The sequence below is a fragment of the Plectropomus leopardus genome, chromosome 4, assembly GCF_026936395.1.
Source record: "Plectropomus leopardus strain MGB_pleo_1.0 chromosome 4, ASM2693639v1, whole genome shotgun sequence".
In the NCBI taxonomy this organism is placed as follows: domain Eukaryota; kingdom Metazoa; phylum Chordata; class Actinopteri; order Perciformes; family Serranidae; genus Plectropomus; species Plectropomus leopardus.
Window position 1 is genome coordinate 28,540,171 of NC_142179.1, and position 19,997 is coordinate 28,560,167.

The following is a 19,997-nucleotide window of genomic DNA, read 5'->3' on the forward strand; positions in this document are numbered from 1 at the left end:
GGAGGGAATTTGCATGTCATATTCTGTGTATCAAAGCATGACACACATTCAACATGACATTATTCTCCACCAGTGAAGCAGCTCAGTGCAAAACTGGGCTGATCGTCTTTTCATATCTGATTACAATGCAATTTTGACATTTTGCAAAGACACATTTAAGCCACAGCCATTTCACTTATTAGGGGTGGGCAGACTGATACCAAAATATCGATACTACAGACATGTTTTGTCTCTCTTCCACATTAAACACATTTGTATTTCATTAGAAAATTGTGCAAACAATGTTCCGTTGTACTGAACACATCCAGTACATGTTCTGCTTCTCCACTTTAACAAAATATGGTCGGGCACAGTGCACCATAGAAGACAGGCTCCAGCAATAAATGTTCAGGTATGTAGTAGCCTACTGAAACTTATATCTTTGTCCAAACAGATCCTCATTTTCAAACTGTAACTGGTCATTGTTTGTTTACTTCAGCAGACAGATTATTCACCTCATAAATTGTATGTACCTACATGAAAGTGCATAAGTCGCTTTTAATGATAAATAGTATTTGCATCAGCATTGATATCTGTATTGGATCAAATCCAAATTTCTTAGTATCATCCACCCCCATCCGTTATGTATCAAACCAATCAGCTGCTTAAAATGAACCACAAACCTGAACATAAACAAAATCAAACGTGTTATCTATTCATTTCAAATAGAAATACTAACAATGCAGGGATAGGAAAGATAGCCACTTAAATGCATTTATTCTGTGCTCTTATACTGTTAATCAACAGGAGAATGACATTTATCATTTAGTAAATTCTCATTTGCATAAGGCATAAAATCAGTGAAGCTGACAAAACATCTTAATGCTGTAAACTAGAACAATCCAAGAATGGAAAAAAAGGCATCGTCACATGCTCTGGCCTCACACAGGACAAATACAAAGTGGACAATTGCAACCACGGAGCTCGCAAAAGCTTTACAACCAGAGTTGATGTCTGTTTGTGCCTCTCAATGACCAGGGCTTTGTGTGTGCTGAGGGTGGAGAAGGATGCTCTCAAAGAAATAATGAGCCTGCAAGCAGTGAGAAGCCACCGTGTTCTTAGTCGTGTCGTTCAGGATGTGGCTGTGCAACACTGCAGACACTAGTGCTAACGGGGAAGTGAAAACACAAAAGGATGCAGAGACCGCAAACATAGTAAAATAATCCATAGAAAAGTCCCCGCTCCGTCAACACTCTAAAAACCCTGTTCTCTCAGGAAAGGAAACTTCAGAATGTGAGAGTAAAACAATCCCACAATAATGAAAAATACAGTGCAATACATGTCAACACCTTTGATAAAAAATAAAACTCCATTCCATACTCATGAGGAAATTCCCATAATCGCAGCAAAGCAGAAAATAAATTACCGCTCTATTTACATTATACACACTATAGGCCTACTGCTTTGTAACTTTTAGTGTTCACGTTATAACCAAGTAACACATTTTTCCAGATTCTCTCGGGTTTCAAGTCTCTCCACGTAGTGGTGAAGCAGCAGCACAGTTCCTCTGAGAGATTCAAGTGCATCCCCTTGGTTTACAGTATGTGAATAAGATGCACACGAACATCTGAGGGGGGAATTCAGTTTCTGAGACTGTCCACAGGGAAACCACAACACTGCGTTTGCAGAAATGCTCGTACACAACACTCAGGGGTGTACGCGGTGCCACATAGCTGTAGAAGCACAGATAAATGGCTGAGGGTTTTGCTGACATGTTTGACGTCTTCGCCACATCAGAGGATATATTTGTTTACAATCCGAACTGGAAATGTAGACGAACAGCTACTTGACACGAATGCTGTACGGCCGTGCGACTATAGTTTGCAGTCCACTTCTGGGTGAGTTAAATGCGGCTTCCTCCTGTCGCAGGTGTGATGGTGCTGGATTTGGCGCGTGGATGCTGAGCTGGATCCATCTGGGGAGTTGTGAGAATGATCACCACTGAATGGATGACAGTAAGTGGTGTCATGAAATGTGGGTGTGTAGAGCATGCAAGAGAAATCACTAAACAGAGCTGCTGCATTACTAAAATATGTCTTCACGAGCTTGCTTCACAGTTGACAAAACGCTGAGCAGGATGTCGGCAACAATTGGCAGTGGCCGGTGCATTACATTAGGCAGTGAGAGTGGAGGGCTGTCTCGCTCTTCACCCAGCACTGCAAGACTATTTGATTGCCAGCAAACAAGTGGGCCATTTTGAATTATTCATAGGAACAAACTGAGAGCAGAAAGTGGCTTCTTCACTTTGGTTTCAGCCCACGGACTGAATTCCTGTTCCTTTATTCTTTGCTCAGATGAGTTAAGAATTAGAAAGTATTATCCTGGAGTTGAAGCGTGACCTGGGATTGAAAATCACCCAAGCAAAGAAGTATGCAGGTGCTAGCTCATTAATACCCCACTCACCTTACATTCCTACACAAGTCCATCATAGAGAGACAATGCCTGAACAATAGAAGGGTCTGCCTTTGAACCCTCCTGAAACTCCTGCAGAGTCAGCTTTCCGTCTGCATTCTGGAAGAGGAACATGACACAAAATGAAACTGAAGCCCTTTAATGTTTTAACGCAGAGTTACCAGCAGGGGGCAAAACAGGCTCTTAAGCTAAATCATGTTACTCCTGTTCTATGCTGCTGGACTGGTCTTTGCTTCAGTGCACTTGGATGGTAGCCACTCTGCCAATACAAATCACTAAGTGCTGCTGTGCTGCACAGCTAGTCCAATGGGCTGATCTTGGCAGTGCTGGGAGGACAAACACACCCATGCAGGCTGCGTCTCGTCTTTCACTGAAGCTGAGTAGATTCTTGGGGCAGAGGGAGTGGGCATTTAGCACCGAGGGCTAGTGGTGGAGGAGACTATATATGATGTTTATAGACCGCAGGAGGTGTTAGTGACGCTGGGATAGCTACAGCTAACAGCTCTAAACTTAACAGTGTCCATGTCAAAGCCCTGAGGGTGGCAACAAAGGCAGATTCAGTCCTTTTATGAATAATCATTACTGCACTTGTATCCGTGTCAAACAAATCTTGATACTAAACTGCAGAAAGTAACAATCAATGGTACAGAAACTAGTGCACTGTCATTTATCATTTCAGTCTTTTGATATTATTAGAAAAAAAAAAAACTAACCTTGTCCATCATTGCAAAGATACGGTCCACTCGCTTTTCTGGTGTGTTTTCTTCTTCTGGCAGCTCCACAGTGTTCCCCTAAGATAATAAATCATTACATTCTGTAACATTCAAACAATTCAGATTTATGTCTGATGTCTGGTCAAACTTACCACCATCTGATATATGGCATCTACGATGTTCAACATCTCATCTCGAGTGATGTAGCCATCATTATCAAGGTCATATAATTTAAAAGCCCCTGTATGGAGAAAGATGTCAAATTATACTTTGGTAGGTGAGATCAGAAAGCTACTGTGACTTCAAAATAAAGATTAAGCTATATATTCATTGATTACAAAGCAAACTGTTCCATTTTTTTAGAAGTGGTGAACACTGAGTACTGACTGGCAGCCTTTCATGTTGACAGTAGTGATCACACTTTGCATCAGATTTTAAACTTGTGATTACAGCTTAAATTGCAAGTTGTCCAGGGTGTTCTATTTTCAAAAAAAAAAACTTGTCGACCTATTGGGTCATGACCCCCAGGTTGCATATGCCGGCTGTATCTCGCTATTAATCTCCTATTTGCCGTTCTAAAAGAACCCACTGGTTCTCTTTCATATGCAGTTTGTGGCAGTCAGTCCTGAATCCCGTCATTTAAATGTTAAATAACAGGGGAGGAGGGAGCATCCTCTTACATCTCAACTTTTCATCTAGAGTCCCCCGGGAAGTCACTGACAAGGCCTGGATGAACTCAGAGAACTCGATGCGTCCATCCTACAGAGTGACAAAAGGGAGAGAGAGAGAGAGAGAGAGAGAGAGAGGGAGGATGGGGGAGAGGAAATGGCCCAGAGACAAGATGAGCATCTTGCTTCACACTTGCTGTAGCTGTGCTTTCATGAGCTCCTTGCTGTTCTTTCATGATGTCCTTGCTGTACTCTGTTTAAAACGGGGCCAGTCGTTTGCTCCAAGTCAGCTGCTATTTTTTGCCCTGCACCTGGCTCTCTCCTGAGGCTGAAATATGTCACCTGTGGTCATTAGGAAGATGGATGCGACTGGCTAGTCGTCTAAAAGTTACAGCACACAAACAACCACTGTATATTAAGGCTGAAGATGTTTTCACACTTTTCTGAGGGTTCTGCATCATGAATAGGCACGGCAGAAAATTCTGTATGACAAGGTAGAAAATATTCTGACGCTTATTTCCTCTGAGCTTTGTTAGAATCCCATGCACCGAGTCTTACCACAGAAGCTCAAAATTTCCAATTACCCTCTCAAAATTGTGGCCTTCAGCGTTCTCCTGTGAGGCCACACTTGTGCAGCAGAGAGAGACATCTGCTCACATGGATAACAATCAAATGCAAAATGAAAGTGGCTCAAATGTCCCAAAATCAAACTGATTCATCAAAGTTATGACCTTCAGCCTCAGGCATCTGTGTGAGACTTGCTCAAATTAGTCGCTTAAAGGCGCTGCATAAAAAGCACGCCATTCACAAAAGTGAAAATAACAGCCTTTTGGGAAACAAGCAATGCGTATAATTGGACGTCCTGGTAGTGAAGCCTTCAGGCTTTGGTCAATTCATATTCTCACTGGATACCGAAGCATTGCATCAAAAAAAAAAGTTTTCCTACATTCTGCTTCGACAACTGCCTACCTGTGAGCAGAACACAGCTCTACTTTCAGACAACAGCCAAGCTCTCTTCGTGGCCCTGGGGTCAGCTAAATTTATCTCTACCAGACATCTGACCAGCCAGACAATGCTAAAGTCATGCATTGCTGATTGTATAAGTCATAAATACTGTTAAGATCAATACATTCTTTAACTATGGGGTGCCCGACGCTAATGAAGGTCACAGATAAACATCAGACGAAGGGGCTGTCTGATCTCCCTGACACAAAGCCTCTTAACTCAAGTCAATAAACCTCCAGGGAATCACCAGCATCCCAGGAGCTGTTCATCTACACTTTGTCTTCCTGAACACAATTTGAATAATCTACAGCTGTGGTGAGGTGGATTACTCCAGACAAATGTTGCTTACGAGAGTTTGGCCTTGTTAAAGCGTACGTTCTCAACAAATCCTCAAATCCTTAGAGGATGCCCCCACATAACAGAGACAAGAGTTCCAGAAAATACATACATATACTCCTCTTGAATTATAATTTGGCAGACACTCTTGGAAACTGATTCTGGCACAAAACTGAGGCTCACAATTATGTGTTACTACTGATGCTATGAGTCATCTTCAGTTCTCTGTTTATGCATTTTTTTAAGAACAGAATAATTTGTGCTGCTGACAGTGTTGGAGCAGAGAATTATTTCAATACAAATATGCAGTGTTATGATGTAAATGTGAATTATACTATTATATTTGTACACACTTTACAGTTATTAAAAATACAAAAAATAAAACTAAAAACTGGGGCAATCATTACACATAGAACGATGTGTAGACTACACTGCCTACACTCAACATGGAATTTCACATTTATATATTCTGATAAAACTTTGGCCATGAATTTGGATACATTTTTAAATGTCTGTATACAAAAAAAGACACACTAAAATGGAGCCTCCTCAGACACAGGGGAAATACAGGTGTTCTAGCACAGACAGTGTGATAAAAATCAAGTGTTTTTCTTACCATAAAAGGATGTAAATTGGTTCTGTTAGAAACCTCAAATACAAGTATGAACCTGTAAATGAGCTTAAAAGAAAATTCTCATTATTTCTAACCACCAAAGGTGGTTGAATATTTTTTTCTTCCTTGTAATAGGACAACAAAGCATATAAAATATATTACAAACCTTATTTTCATCAAATACATTGAAGACAAATGACGCAAACTTTGTGGGATCTCCAAAAGGAAAGAATTGCTTGTATATCTTCTGAAAGCCCACAGCGTCCAGCTGCCCACTTGGACAATCTTTAATGAAGCCTTTGTACCTATAAAATAAAGCACAGACAGAGATTGTTTTAAGGGTTAAAAATATCATTCATAATGCATTGAGAATACATAATCAAGATGAAAGTGGACTGAAGTCACCTCGTCACCTCAACAGCAGTCATTACTGATTCATCTTGAAAGAGTGTGCCAGATCAAAAAGGTAAAGTGCAAAGCTATTTGTCTCATTCACAGATAAGAAGATCACTCTAATCCAATAGCAAGCCCAGAGTGGTTAACTCTAATCAAATTACTCTCTAGTCCTCTTTTGATAATATGCGTGGCTGATAGATAAGTCTGTGAGCTTCCTCTCGCCCCCTGGAAATGACATATCTAGAGAGCGTCTTAATATCTCTATTAGCCTAAATATAGAAGCATCTCATAAGCAATTTCAAGCACAGTCACTCAGAGGTAGGCAGTTTCCTTGTACATCGTCATAAAGGAACACAGCAGCCTTGAAGTCTAACTGGACTGTAACAGGTCAGGGAGCGAGGAAAACAGTGTTAGACTTTACAAAAATAAATGCTAGATGAAAAGCAGGAGAAAGAGGGGAATAACAGAGGAATAATAGCACTCTTGTTTTAAAAAGCCTCGTAAAAAGCTTTTGCTCTTGATCAACAGCAAAAATGACGCACGTTCACACAAGGGAGCACTGCGTGTTCGTCTCTGATTCAGAGTAAGGCTGGGCTGTAATTACGGTCAGAGAGAGAGAGAGAGTGTGCTCTGATGAAGAATGAAGGCCAGGACAGATCTTTCCCACTCACACTCTGGCTCCTCGCTCCTCTTAAACTCTTTACTTTTAATCTGCCTTGGAGATAATGAAGCCAACTCCATACAGTCAAAGAGACGGCGAGGCGCTTTGAGAGGCAGCTGAGAAAAAGTTCAGCAAGAAGAGAGGCGAGAAGAGAGCAGAACCATGTAATTCTTACATTTGAATCAACTGGAGATATGCAAGGAAATGAAAGCCTAGCTCACTGTAATGCATAATACAATCTAATTGGTATTCAAAGTGCAGAGCGCACAATGCAGATCATAATCCAAACCTGACCCATTTCACCTGAATTCTTGAGTCATTTTTAATGTGTGACTATGGAAAATTATATCAGGCAACCAACATAAAAGGCTGAATTCTACTGTAACACACTGTGCCGCATAGTGTATATACAGTATAGTGCATTTAGTAGGGATTTTTTACTACAAAAAGACAACAGTATAGCTAATATATTTGTAGTAAAGTCACCTATTTTTTGTCGCCCAGGTGTAACCATAGTGAGCAACAGCTGTCATCAAATGGGAGAATATTAACTTCAAGTATCAGGTCAAGTATCAGCCAATTTAAGTTTATCACAGACAAAGTAAAATTGGATTTGTATTCCAGTGGTGATATGCTTAAATCAACATTAAATATGATTTATGCTGGAAATGCAGAAGAGAACATGACACATATATGCATGCATTATGGAAATGTCCCAGGGTTTCTCCCCTGTGGAGGAACCTTCTGGACTATATTGGTAAATAGTTAGAATGTGAACTGCCCGGTTCACCAAGAATTTGTCTCCTCTGTGACAAAACTGTAGCACTGAATTTAAATACATTTTAATTTAGGATATTAAAAACTGGCCTAATAACCTGTTTCCAGATGATTCTACGGTGTTGGAAGGAACTTAAGTTCTTACACTATATATACGTAGAGAGCTAAAATGATGAAAACTATTGCATGCAGAAAGATGTTGGGAAGACCGAACAGAAAAAAATGACATGATTAATGAACAATGGGAGAGTTTCAGCAGATGTATGTCTGGAGGGAACAATTTGACCTTGTAAAGACACTGATGATGCGGTATAGCACACTTGTGAGTGACACATTGCACTAGTGCCTGGCACATTACGGTGACTAAAAAACTGCCTTTTTTGTATTATTGTCTGTCAGCACCTGTTAGTGTACCTGTCTGCTTGTTTATTTTTATTTGTTGTTGTCTCATTATGTTTCTGACTTTCTTGTAAAAAATGTAAAAAAAAAAAAAAAGTAAACTTTAAAAAAAAACAGTTTCAAAAATGTGTCTTTGGTTGGAGTGATCACATTAATAGAAATGAATACAGAAAAAACATAATAACATCAGAGACAGCAACAGTCTGGGAGCTCTGATTAAGACTCAGAGGTCAAAACAGGTCTGCATTTTAAACCATTATTATGCCTGATTTAATAAAGGCTTTTAAAAGGGCACTCTACCAGTTGTTAGAGCTGACCCGTGTACCATTTTTTTGGGCTCCAGAGCTTCAGTAGTAAACCGCAGAGAAATACTAGAAGCTTCCGTTTGGGAAGGACCCACTTAGACAGTTCTTCATTCTAGGCTGAGATAGACAGCATAGCACTGTCTTTCAGTCTAATTAAAGGCATTCATTTTTAAGCACTCTATTACTTTACAGTCAGTAGCCGACTAATTAATTTTGCCAAACTTACATTACGATGCAGCACCATTTAAAATATTTTCTCCGCCCTCAGTTCGGATTTGAGTGGATATGTTTATTCATTATTTCAAAACATATGATGCAGGTATTGAACTGCGCGTGAAAATGCACATAGAATCTGTCCGTTCTTGATTAAACAACTCACTTTTTGCGCTCTACTTTTCTCTCTTTAGAACACGCCATGTGAAATCACAACTCTGACTCACTTCTTTCTCCAAATATTGTCTCTTGTCTCTCCTCTTTGTGTGTATGTCATTCACTCGAGTCACAGTGCTTATCAGAATGCACAGATTTGACTGGCTGAGTAGCATTACGCGAGATCATTAAACACAAGCAATTTGTCGATGAGTGTGCTCGTGTGCTTAAACCAATGCTGCAAATGCTGCAGCAGTTAAAACAGAATCACTTTGTCAAAATGTAATCTTTTCTCTTAATCATTAATTGGTTTCAGGTCTGGGTCTGACAAATAACCCTGATAATGTTACCAGGGTCATCTTGACTTGGGCTTGAAGTCATACATTTTTTAAGGAAAGTCTGCATTGCAAACTGAAGGTATGGCATTTGGAAGAAGTCTCAAGCTTAGTTACATAATGCTAAATGTAGGGTCTAAAGGGAAAAATTATATATTGCTGCTTTGATTTTGACTGATTCTTTACTGTTTCTTATGAGTCACTCAACTTCATGGTGCAGTTCTAAATCACTCAAGTGCCCCTTTAATAAAGACTGTTTCCTTGCATGATAGTTCCTGAAGATTTCTTTTCTGTGGCTGGTTTATACAATTATAAGAGAAAGTTATTGCATGTGAAAATAATAGAGCAGTGAGTTAAAAGAGTACTCAATCATTTTAGCACTGCACATCTATTACACTGTTCAACTCACAATGGAGGCTTTTTTTTTAAAAAAAGAGGATCAAATATTGTGCAGAAGAATCAGAGATATTGTCTTCTTTATTCCTCACATTCTTCTTCCTTCTTTGTATTGTTATTTTATAATAATAGCCAAATTCAAGAGATCCTTATCAAAACTGTTTGGTAAAATTATCTGTACTGAGTAAAACGAAACAAATTAAAATCAGTCGATATGTAGGATTTTTATTCAGTATCAGTATTGGTGGGGCTCCAGTCAAATTCTTCAATACACTGTTTGAGTTTTCACTCATCAGATATCCATTTTACATACATGCAAGTATGACTACAACATTTCAGATACTACAAGAGGGGTTACATAAGCACAAGACACATCTACAGTACATGGGTACAGTAATAAGGCACTGTAACCAGCATAAACATGTTTGCCCAATGTCAGCTATTCATCATAACAGAATCACCTTCATATGCCAAGAACAGATCATGTACAAGAAATCTGACTGGGTGACACTAGTGCTAAGACACACACAGTCAGACTGTACTTGAAGTGGTGTAACAGTGCAACTACGCACTGTACTTGCAGGGACATAGCAGACGTGACATTGTGCATCAGACCACACTGGGGGGCCAGCATGAAGATTAAGTATTTATAACTGGCACTGGTTCCTACTCCTTGGCATCTACCATGGTGGTTTGCTAAAGAGTTGTACAGGATGCCTCTCTTGCTCCTGACTAGCTGGCAGAAACATCACTGCGCTATGGCATTTTGTTATTGATTTCAGGTGAGCCTTGAGCATACTAATGATGTTCCCTTAGAGGAGAATTAAGAAGGGGAACAAATTTAATGCACAACACAGGCATTTATCTAACCCCGCTTATTCTTCTATGTCTGTGCCTGTGCTCTAATTACACGCCATCTGGCATTTCCCCTGGTAAAATTCCCTCTCATCCCTCACACTCAGCCGTGTTGATTGCTGCTGATCTTCAAGTGAGGACTCATGCAAACTTGCTGTAAAAAACAGTGACAGTGATGGTGAGCTAGCTGGCTGCACAGCCGGGGGGTGTTGGAGATTTAGGGGGGGGGGGGTATTCCACCTCAGTGCACTCAGTCAGCCCTTAGAGACAAGGCAGCTCTGAGGCTCTTGACCTGCCAATGCCCAGTGATATCTAATGCTGCTGCTGCTGCTGCTGATGCTGCTGCTGCTGCTGCTGCTGCGTGGCCGTGAATGTGCCCTGACTCCTTCCCCCTCCCATAAGCCCCCCAACAGGGGACATGAACAGCGACTAGGAGGCAGAGCTCTTCTCATGCATGCAGAATTAGGATGTGAAATGCAAAACCAAAGCAGGAGAACTGAAGTGTGAACATGGAGTGATCACTTTATTACTGTGCTCCCTCTTATGATATGCGCGATTCTTTGTTTTTCATTTCCAAAGAACAATAGCCCAAGAGTGGCATGCAGCAAACAAAAGCGTTGACTGCGCTCATGCTTGAATCATCTCTGTAAATGAAGATGTATTGTCTCTTTATCCATGTGCCAGCAGCTGTCAAACTGTGCCTTCAGAATAACATTCAGAAATACACACCTTCACAGTAATGATTACTCTCACCTTTCACCACAGTTCAGTTCTGTTACTCTGTTTTAGGGCTATGTTTTATATTTTGATACATATATATATATGAATATAAATAAGTGCATGATACAACACTGTCAATACAGCCTCAAATCACAAGAGCGAGACCTCCACAAAGTGATGCAGGTCGCACTGAATAATAGGTACAAAATCCGACAGAGAGGATTACTAATCGGTAACCTTGTGGAGGCTCTGTGGCTACGTAGCGATTAAGTGCTTGAAAGTGAAACAACCTCATGCCCCAGCCGTTCTGCAGTTCCCAGACATCCCTTTCACAAATAGAGCAAAAAGGTTGTTGAGGAATGCATCATGGAAATGTTTTGTATCGGTGTTATCAGTCTTCAAAGTCATTCAGCCTCAGTAAGGCTTCAAAGTCATTCTATTTTCAGAACTCATCTGTCTTCAGGGTAGAGTGAGGGAGATGGCTCCAAATCAACTATCAAACCAAATGTAAGTACACTATCCGTGGTTTCAAGAAACCAAATCCTGGGCAGAGTATATCAAAGTGGGTTTTTTAAGTGGGTCAAGATAAGACCCCCCTGATTCCTGTGAGCTTTGCCAGTAAAAACACAATTGCTAATATATGACTAGCCTCACATTAAGAATGGAATGAAAATCTCATTAAAAATTAATGCACACTTACCACTGCTGCACCTCTTTTTCTGTAACTGTAAGAGAAACAAAGAGTGACATTAGCTTAGAGGAAAACTTTGGTTGTCCTAGAAAAAAAAAGTAGCTTGCTGTTAGATACAACAGAGGAGCCAAGTAGTAGCATCGTTAATCATCTTGGCCCAGTCCTTTCACACATCATCTGACTCTACCAAACCTACTCAACAGTGTCAACATGCAATTATTGGAAAACAGCCGTGCTTAGCTGGGTGTAGGATTCATCGATTCTAGCATACTATCAGAGATGAATAATAATAATTTCTGCTGGCCAGGATAGTAGACGACAAGTGGGAGTAAACTCCAGGGAGCCACAAAAAGACAAACAAGGAATGAAGGGTGAAGGAATGAAGGTCAGCCACAGATTTAAGAAAGAGAACAGTTAAAGAGGCAGGATGTATTATCATGCCCACACACACAAACAACATTATCTGCCAGTATCTAATCAACCAATCCCTTATGGCTTTCCCTCGTCTTTTTACTTTCTCTCAAGTAACCACAGCAATTTTCAGCCTCTCGGCCTTTGGGGCTGCTAATGAAAACAAGGGCTGGAAATCAATAGCATTAGTTTAACCAGGTGGTCCTTTGAGAGAGACTTTCTGCGTTCATGCCACTGTAAGTCTGAGAGAGCCTTCCACTGTACCACTTCTGTTGAGCCTTGGGCGAAGCAATAGCCTTATAAACACAACAAACAGCTTGTTGGTTAATTGATAATGTCTTCTACTGTAATGTTTAACCTCACAGTCACAGTTACTGCAAAGGTAAGCAACCAAGGAAACAAAGCCAGCTCATGCCAAGACATTTACTTGTCAACGTCTGAAATTATCCAACACCCTCATATCACAGGGTGATATGGTCAGCAAATAAAAAAAAAAATATTAATGACAAATATATTCAACACTTTTCAACCATGTAAGCATGAACAACTTTACATGTATGTATTCTATAATGCGTGACTGCTGCAGCGCTGGAGCAAAATCATACTGAGGCTATCAATAAGAAGGCCAGGTTAGGTCGCCTTCACCTGCATATATCTCCACCTTCAATTTGTTCTGTTCCGCATTTCACCAAGAAACCCACTGCGTGACCCTTTCCTGGGTAATAAATGTTAAGGTCAATCTCACAACTGTCAGCCAAGCCAAGCTACCATTAAATTGGCCTCAAAAGTCAATGTAGTCAAAAATTGAGGCAATTTACCATGGCTTCGATCTAATAAAACATTTTATTACATAAGTCGGTCAGAAGCAATGGGCAGTAATGCAATAAGCCCATTGCAGGAGAGTGCTGGGCCCACTCAGCTAGTTGACCCTGCAGGGTCTGCTAGCACACATCGTGCTTGCTCTCTGTCACTTTGAGCGTCTTCATGGCTTTGACAACTTACAAAATCATCATGCTGTTACATGAGCCTTGCCTACATCCTGCAGACATTTTAATAAGACTGCTGGTATTTCTGCGTGATGCCAGAACAGTCATTGGGAAAAGCATTTCTGGTTTGAATAAAGCTCTCCTTAAGTACAGGTGAGGCTGCAACCATTTTCCACAGTTTTCACTCGGAGCAGAAAAAACACCATCTAGCCAGGGCCTTGGCACAGCTCTATGTTGTGTTTGATCAGAAAGTGTTTTATTTTTAAACACAAGGTTCTAATAATTTTCTTTTGAAGATTCGGGGGTTTTCAAACCTACAGCAGAGCAGCAAATGGACATCTTTTGAACTGAACAGACCTTTATTTTTGGCCTGGCCTTGTTGGTTGCCTGTCGACACAGAGGGCATTTGCAGGGGGGAAAAAAAACCACCCTACCTCTTCTACCACAGAAACATAAAGCACATAGACACAGATGAAATTTACTAAATCCCCAATCTGTCAAGAACCAAAGGAAAGTGTAGACTAAAATGGCAGACAAGGCCTCTCATGGGAGAGCAAGAGAAAGAGGCAACAGGATGAAGGAAAGCAGAAATGATAGGAGTCTCAAGTCAGGCAACAAAGAATGATCACGCTGGGAGAGAAGCTTGGTGCCCCTCTCAGCGATGCTAACCAGATAAGATCCTAATTATACTATTCCATTCCCAGCTCAAAGAGGGCAATTAGGGGATAAAGCGAAGGAGACAGGGCGAAAGGGTAAGAGAGAAAGAGAGGGAGAGTGTTGAGAGAGAGAGAGAGTAGAGGACAGCAGCAAACAGCCCAACCCAGCACGAAGCCCAATCTTCCCCCACAGCAATTTCCTGCCACAACAGCCTTCCATGGTTCTGTTGTGTAGAGACCCACTACACAAATAACACTGTCATTAAGCAGCCAATGGATGTCAACTCCCACCCACACCTGCACACTGTACTGCTCAAATAATAATAATAATATTAACACTGGGCTCCAAAAATAACATGCAAATGATTAAAACAAGGTCTCCCGAAGAGACATCATTGAGATAATTATAAACGTGGTCTCAGCGCAAATTTTGATTGAAAACTGTGGGAAGGGGAAAAAATATTTTTTTTGTTCAGCAGGAGATCATCAGTGAATAATTTGGTGCTAGCAAGGTTATAAAAGCAAATGCAGCATATGCAATGTCCCAGGAAGTCGACAGGAACAACACATCCATGTACTTGCTATGTTGCAGACTCACTTCAGTTCTTGTCTTTCCCACCAATCCCACCATTTCTGTCAGTCTCTGCAGCAATGCCACTTAGAATTCTGGCATGTATAGCATTGCATTGGTTAGACTGTTTATATTCTCTAAACATCTTTCTCTGTCTCTGTATTCATATAAAAACATACAGAGGGTCCATGTCCTGCATATAAAACCATGTTCTCATCTCTAAAACCCCTAGCTTGATAACTCATAACACTTCAGCCTTTCCATATTCATAAGTCCCTTCAGCGTGATTTAAAGATGCTGATTGCAACTTTTGCCAGGCCTTCACCAATCACAATTTGCTACACAACATTTAAATGTAAATTTAAATCAAACGGGGAGCTTATTCCCAGCTGACATTTAGCTGTAGCTCTGTTCTGTCGATAACAAGAAGCTGGTGTGGAATCCCAACACATCCTTGCAGGCAGGGCTATTTACTGTTGAGACTGTATGGAACACAGTGGGCGGACAATTTGATTATTGATTTCAGGTATCTATCACATACTATAGTCCTTTACCTTAAGCCAGAATGTTCCTTTGTCTGAGTCAGGTGAGAAAAAATGTTTTAAAGACAGAAAAAAAAGGAAGAGATGTATAGGTACTCACAGTAGGTCTTCCTCGTCAACTCCTCCACCACCTCTGGCTTGAGCTTGCTGTTTGATTTACCCATGATCTTCAGCTCTCCTCCACACCTCCAAATCCACCTTGGCACACAGCACCTGTTACTACCTCCTCTCCAGTCTGCTCCTCTGCCAAAAAACATACACAAACGAGGGCCAGTTTAGCTGCAATGATACCAGTGATATAAGAAAGACGCTTTTGTTTTGTTTTGTTGAAGAAAAAAAAAAAAAAGAAACTCCCATTCAAGCTACAAGAATCTATGGTTCTGTGTAGTTCACTCTAGCTGCCGTCATGATCTGCTCAGTCATCAGCGCTGGCACTCCAGACAGGCGAGTCAAACCCCAAGGGCCCTGTGAAGAAGGGGCCGGGCAGGTTGTTGAGTCTATACGAGCGCTGCTGAGTGCCTATGTGTTTGCCTCAGTTCTTCATAGCAAGTCTGTGGGCGAAGAGTGGCGTTTGGATGCGTTGCTACCTTCGTCCTTGGATACAAGAGTCACTCAGTGGCTGGGTTAAGCACACTCACTCCCTCACAGTCATTCTCTGTTCTTCTCACTCCTCCCACCCCTCCTTTCCCACCACTATCTCTACTGCTCTGGGTAAGTTACTGTAGAAAAGAATCCTCCCTCTTGACAGCTGAGATAAGGAGGTGTGTAAACTAAAACACAATGAACAGAGCTGGCTTTGGATGCTCCCCGCTGTACTTTGCACTCACTCAAAGCCTTAACTCTAATCCCTGGAATGTATACAGAGATGAAACAGTTAAAGAAAAGGTAAAAGGTTTTACTAATAATTTATGAAAAGCAAAAAGAAGTAAGGTTTCTACACAGTTTTCCAGTTCTGGATGCCAGCTGAAAAGAGATCTGGTCCTGCTCTTAAAATAAGTGTGTGAGCTGTCTACCAAGCTTAGAGGCGGATTTGAGGAGTGACAGTTTTCTTTTCTTCTCCATTCTGACTCATAATTCTCCCTCCTTCCTGGCCTCACGACAGCATGGTATGGTGATTTCCTCCTCTCTGTCACAGCAGACAGGAGATGAGGGATAATGGAATTTCTTTGTATCAAGGGCCTCGCGTCGGCATGCAGTGACGCCTAACCACAGCAGCTGTCTGAGCCACAGAATAGGAAGCTACTGAATGCACTAGGCACCTTCACTGCGAACATCTGTTCTCCGTGTCCATGGCCAGTGATGTCCTTCTGAGGGATGCCATGCTGGTAATCACCATCTTGTGTTTGCTCAAGCCTTGTGGTCCTGGGTGTTACTTAGACACTATGAAAATAAACAGACAGCCGTTACAAAGGGAATGCCAAGCTTTTGCCGTTTTCTTGTGCAAATGGGCTGTGTTGACACGTAGAGCCACAGATACATGAGCACTTGACTGGAAAAACACTCAAAAGCAGGCAAAGACCTTTCCACTGTCTGCCACAGCTGCTGAATACAGCCCTCAGACAGGGCACAATGTGGGGAGTGCTGCTGATGTAAGTGCTGAGGCTATCACTAAAGTAAACTGCTTTAGCAAAATTTAAATTACAGTAAATCCTAAAATGTTCGATTCCATTCAAGTCTTGTGAAAACGCTTAGCTAGGAGAAAACTGCATAACTAAAAACACGCACTTGTATTAATAACAAACGAACGGCTGAATTAAAGCATACAAAGGAGCGCTTTGTTTCCATATATTCATACTAGTTTTGGTTGACAGGAGTACAGAAACATATAGTCGCGGCAGCAGCAGGTGGGACGTTGCCTGGCAATTCCATAGCAACACACAGTTTATGGCTACCGGACAACAGCTTTCAGTGCGGGAAGCTTGCTAGTCATTGTACTCGCAACGTTAGATATACCCTCGCTGCTCCTTATTGCGAGTTGACTAAAAAAAAACAAAACAGAAAACTCACCTTGAAATGAACAAAAACGCTTTCACGTAAATGGACTTCAAGGTTTACCTGAGCTACGGAAGCGGAAAGTCACCGTCCAAGTCAGTCCCAAAGCAGAGAGACAGACGCTGTCCAACGCTGCTGTCTCCGTCCGCCGAGTTCCGGAGCGACTCGCTGCTGCGCGGATGGCCGCTCGTGCTGCTCTGATGCCGCCGTCAGGGAGTGACGTTGCTGCTGGCCAACTCAGCTCTGCGCGAGAGAGACACTGACGTCGCGGTACCATTGGTCATACAAGGACTCTTTGTATGCCTTAACAGCGTTAAAACGTGTCAGCTGGTATGAAGCACTGAGTCAATGTACCTAAACTCACTTTTTAACGCACGCTCTCATTTTCAGGGTAGAGCTTAAAGGCAGATATGGCACTTTTAGGGAGCTTGTGTGCCCATTTTTGTGATGTGAGTGAGCTAATGTCTGGGATAGCGTTTCGATGGGGGCTCACATAGCTCACAGATAGCTCTCTTTTGTTTTTGTGCTATGGACAGAGATACTGTGCATTTTTATTATCTAATCACTATTGCGAGCTCGTTTAACTGGAAATTTAAAATGAGAGAAGTCCTCTAATTGGATTAAAATTATATCAGTGGGCTAAAACAAATTCTTGCTGGAAGGATTATAAACAGGTCGGAGATCACACACACATTTTTGGGACTTAGCATTTGACCCATTGTATGTTAACTTCAGCAATCTCATAAGGATAGACAGGTTTTTGATTTCATGGGCCCCTGTTACCTATTTCAGATTGTCAAGGTGATAAGGTGCTGATTTCAATTTGAATTTGGCCAAAAATTAATCATCATTTCTTTCAATGTATTTTTATTTTATGAATTTATTCTCTTGAGACTCCTCTTTGTGGGAGCAGATGTTGCCATGATTTCTTATTTGTATGTTTGTTTGACAAACTGTGGCTAGTTCTTTTTTTTTTCTTTCTATTTTCTGAGAAATCAATTGCTATCCTTATTGGGCCTTAGGTATGTCTGCTCAACATGTTTTTTATTATTTATATTTTTAAATATTTATTTATTTTTGTTGTTTGTTTTGAAGGCTATGATATAATGTTAAAGATAAATTTATAGCACTGAAGTAGCTATTTAAAAGTGCTTTCTGCCAGTTTAGCACTGTAAGTTCATTGAGTTGGGGACTCAGAAGAGAAAAAGAATGGTCAAAATTGATGAGATAGGAGCTGCAATAGCCTGAGTTTTTGTCCTTAATAAGGCTCATGCACTACTATTCCCATAATGCAACTCAATATTCTTTTGTTAGACCCTCTCTATCTCTGTCCAGGTCATTCAACTGCACCTACAAGGTCTTAACACAAATTTCTGTTAAATATTTGACATTGTTATCTCCCCATGATGACATCAACTGCATCATTTTCTCAGATTTCAAAAAGCTCCCTTCAGAGCTACAAAGGACATTATACAACTGATTTAACAGGCTGAGTAGTAGAGTTGTTTCGATACCAGTACCAATATCTGAAATGTCTCCCATACTGCCTAACGCTGGGTCGGGTATTGGCGGGCACAAAAGTCTATGCACCAGTCAGATAACATGTAATTTGTCGATAATTTTTAAAGCAGCAAATCAATTCTTCTTTGCCGCTCTTACACAATACCTACACAACAAGTTGCACTATGCAGCCACTAGCAACTACTGTTTTAAAGAAGCAAAGAATTGATTTCTGGTAAAAAAATATTTTTAAAAAAAATTTAAAAGTGCAAAATGTCAAACTGGATAAGAAAAGAAAGTTCTGTGGCACCCATTCTCTGTATGTTGTTGTTCATGTTTTACAAAGCATTTCACCAGAGCCATGCCAAACAACGATAGCAATCAATTCACATCATTACATTACATTTTTGTTAATGCAGTGGTATCAGATTGGTAACTCTGTATCGTCCAATACGGAAGTTCAGGAATCAGAACAGTGGTACTCTACATTACAATTAAACTGATGTGTATGATTAGAAGTGATTTTAAAACTTTGCTGTGAGAGTTATTTCGGTAACCATTATACAAAAACTCTGCCAGGTCCTATGGGAGAAGTCTAAAAGCTTGAGAGTGGGATGTCAATTTGAGAGAGCAGGAAAATTCAGGTTGAGTTTATCTAAACATAGCCTACTATAATTACTGATTTGGAGAGCACAAGGCCAGCTGAGAAACACCACAGTATAGGAATGAAAAAAAAAAAAAAAAAGATTTCAGATGTACTACTGCATTTGCCAAGGGAAAAGGAAAGAAATTCAGATTGAAAGATGAATACTCTACAGTCTGCACATGTATTGATTGCTTATTAGGCTACATGAGGGACGCAAGGACAAGTCATTTTTTCCCAGCAGTCTCAATTTATCACATTGGTTCCTCATGCTTGTTACTTGTGCTGCTTGTGTTTGAGTCCAAACTTTGCAGACGGACCTTTTTCATGTGCAGCTTATTAAAATTCTGGTCCCATCAACCGCATGCCAACAGATGTTCAATTATAGCATTTGCCCATTAACAACTGCTACACTATCATTCTACAGCCCAATAGGAGCTTTCTGCCCATTCATGGGAGGGTTGGATCTAAATGTAGGCTGTGTGGCTTGGCCATCTTAGTATTCAGTGCCCTTCCCTGCAGTCCCCTATTGCAGTCAACTGCAGTTACAGTGGTCTCATAGGAATAGAGGGAACAGGGCTGAGCACAGGAGAAAGAGGCCAGGCCAAAAATGGGGGTAAATTAATGGAAAGTTTAAATCATTTCAAGCTGTAAACCTGAAAGCAGGTGTGATTATTTTTAGGAAAACGATTTATCTTAAACTCCAGCTATTTGGGTTAAAGTGAACTCAGATTACTCTATTTATTTGCACAGTTTACCACCAACAACCATTTAGCCCATACATTCTGGCTATATTAGTGTCATCTAACAAATTAACTGTACATTAGGAGAGGTAGTTTTCAAGGAAATGCCATAAATTAAGACAGCGGATTAATAACCGAATCGATAGACGTCACAAGAAAAATTGTAACACAGTCAACAATTTCTAGATACCATATTAAAACATGCCACTAATTCCCATTCCCTATTATCTTATAGTCATATACATGAAAAAAGTGAGGAAATT

The 19,997-nt window shown here is 40.8% G+C and overlaps 1 protein-coding gene across 4 annotated transcripts; it reads right to left on the reverse strand.

The window, feature by feature from the left end:
• Positions 1–739: 739 nt before the first annotated feature.
• ncs1b (neuronal calcium sensor 1b) lies at positions 740–17,219 on the reverse strand. 4 transcript variants are annotated; one of them, XM_042488943.2, is made up of 10 exons: positions 16,912–17,219; positions 16,116–16,236; positions 14,957–15,091; positions 11,700–11,724; positions 5,953–6,091; positions 3,845–3,923; positions 3,317–3,405; positions 3,165–3,242; positions 2,443–2,550; positions 740–1,954 (listed from the first exon to the last, which is right to left on the reverse strand). In XM_042488943.2, exons 3-9 carry the CDS (start codon positions 15,018–15,020, stop codon positions 2,452–2,454), a joined length of 573 nt encoding a protein of 190 aa, XP_042344877.1. In that variant the 5' UTR covers positions 15,021–15,091; positions 16,116–16,236; positions 16,912–17,219; the 3' UTR covers positions 740–1,954; positions 2,443–2,451. The 4 variants fall into 4 exon arrangements, with proteins under 4 accessions (XP_042344877.1, XP_042344875.1, XP_042344876.2 ...); XM_042488941.2 differs by having other exon boundaries at positions 14,957–15,099; positions 16,912–17,213; XM_042488942.2 differs by lacking the exons at positions 16,116–16,236; positions 16,912–17,219 and having other exon boundaries at positions 740–1,980; positions 14,957–15,117.
• Positions 17,220–19,997: the final 2,778 nt, after the last annotated feature.

Bases quoted from the DNA above. Each gene is read 5' to 3' on its own strand.
- ncs1b (XM_042488942.2), bottom strand. From the start codon at position 15,113: ATGTTTTTTGGCAGAGGAGCAGACTGGAGAGGAGGTAGTAACAGGTGC. The intron at 3,924-5,952 runs GTTTGTAATATA...GTCACTCTGTAG, and splicing joins ATGTATTTGATGAAAATAAG to GATGGACGCATCGAGTTCTC. The intron at 2,551-3,164 runs GTTAGTTTTTTT...TTCCTCTTCCAG, and splicing joins TCTTTGCAATGATGGACAAG to AATGCAGACGGAAAGCTGAC.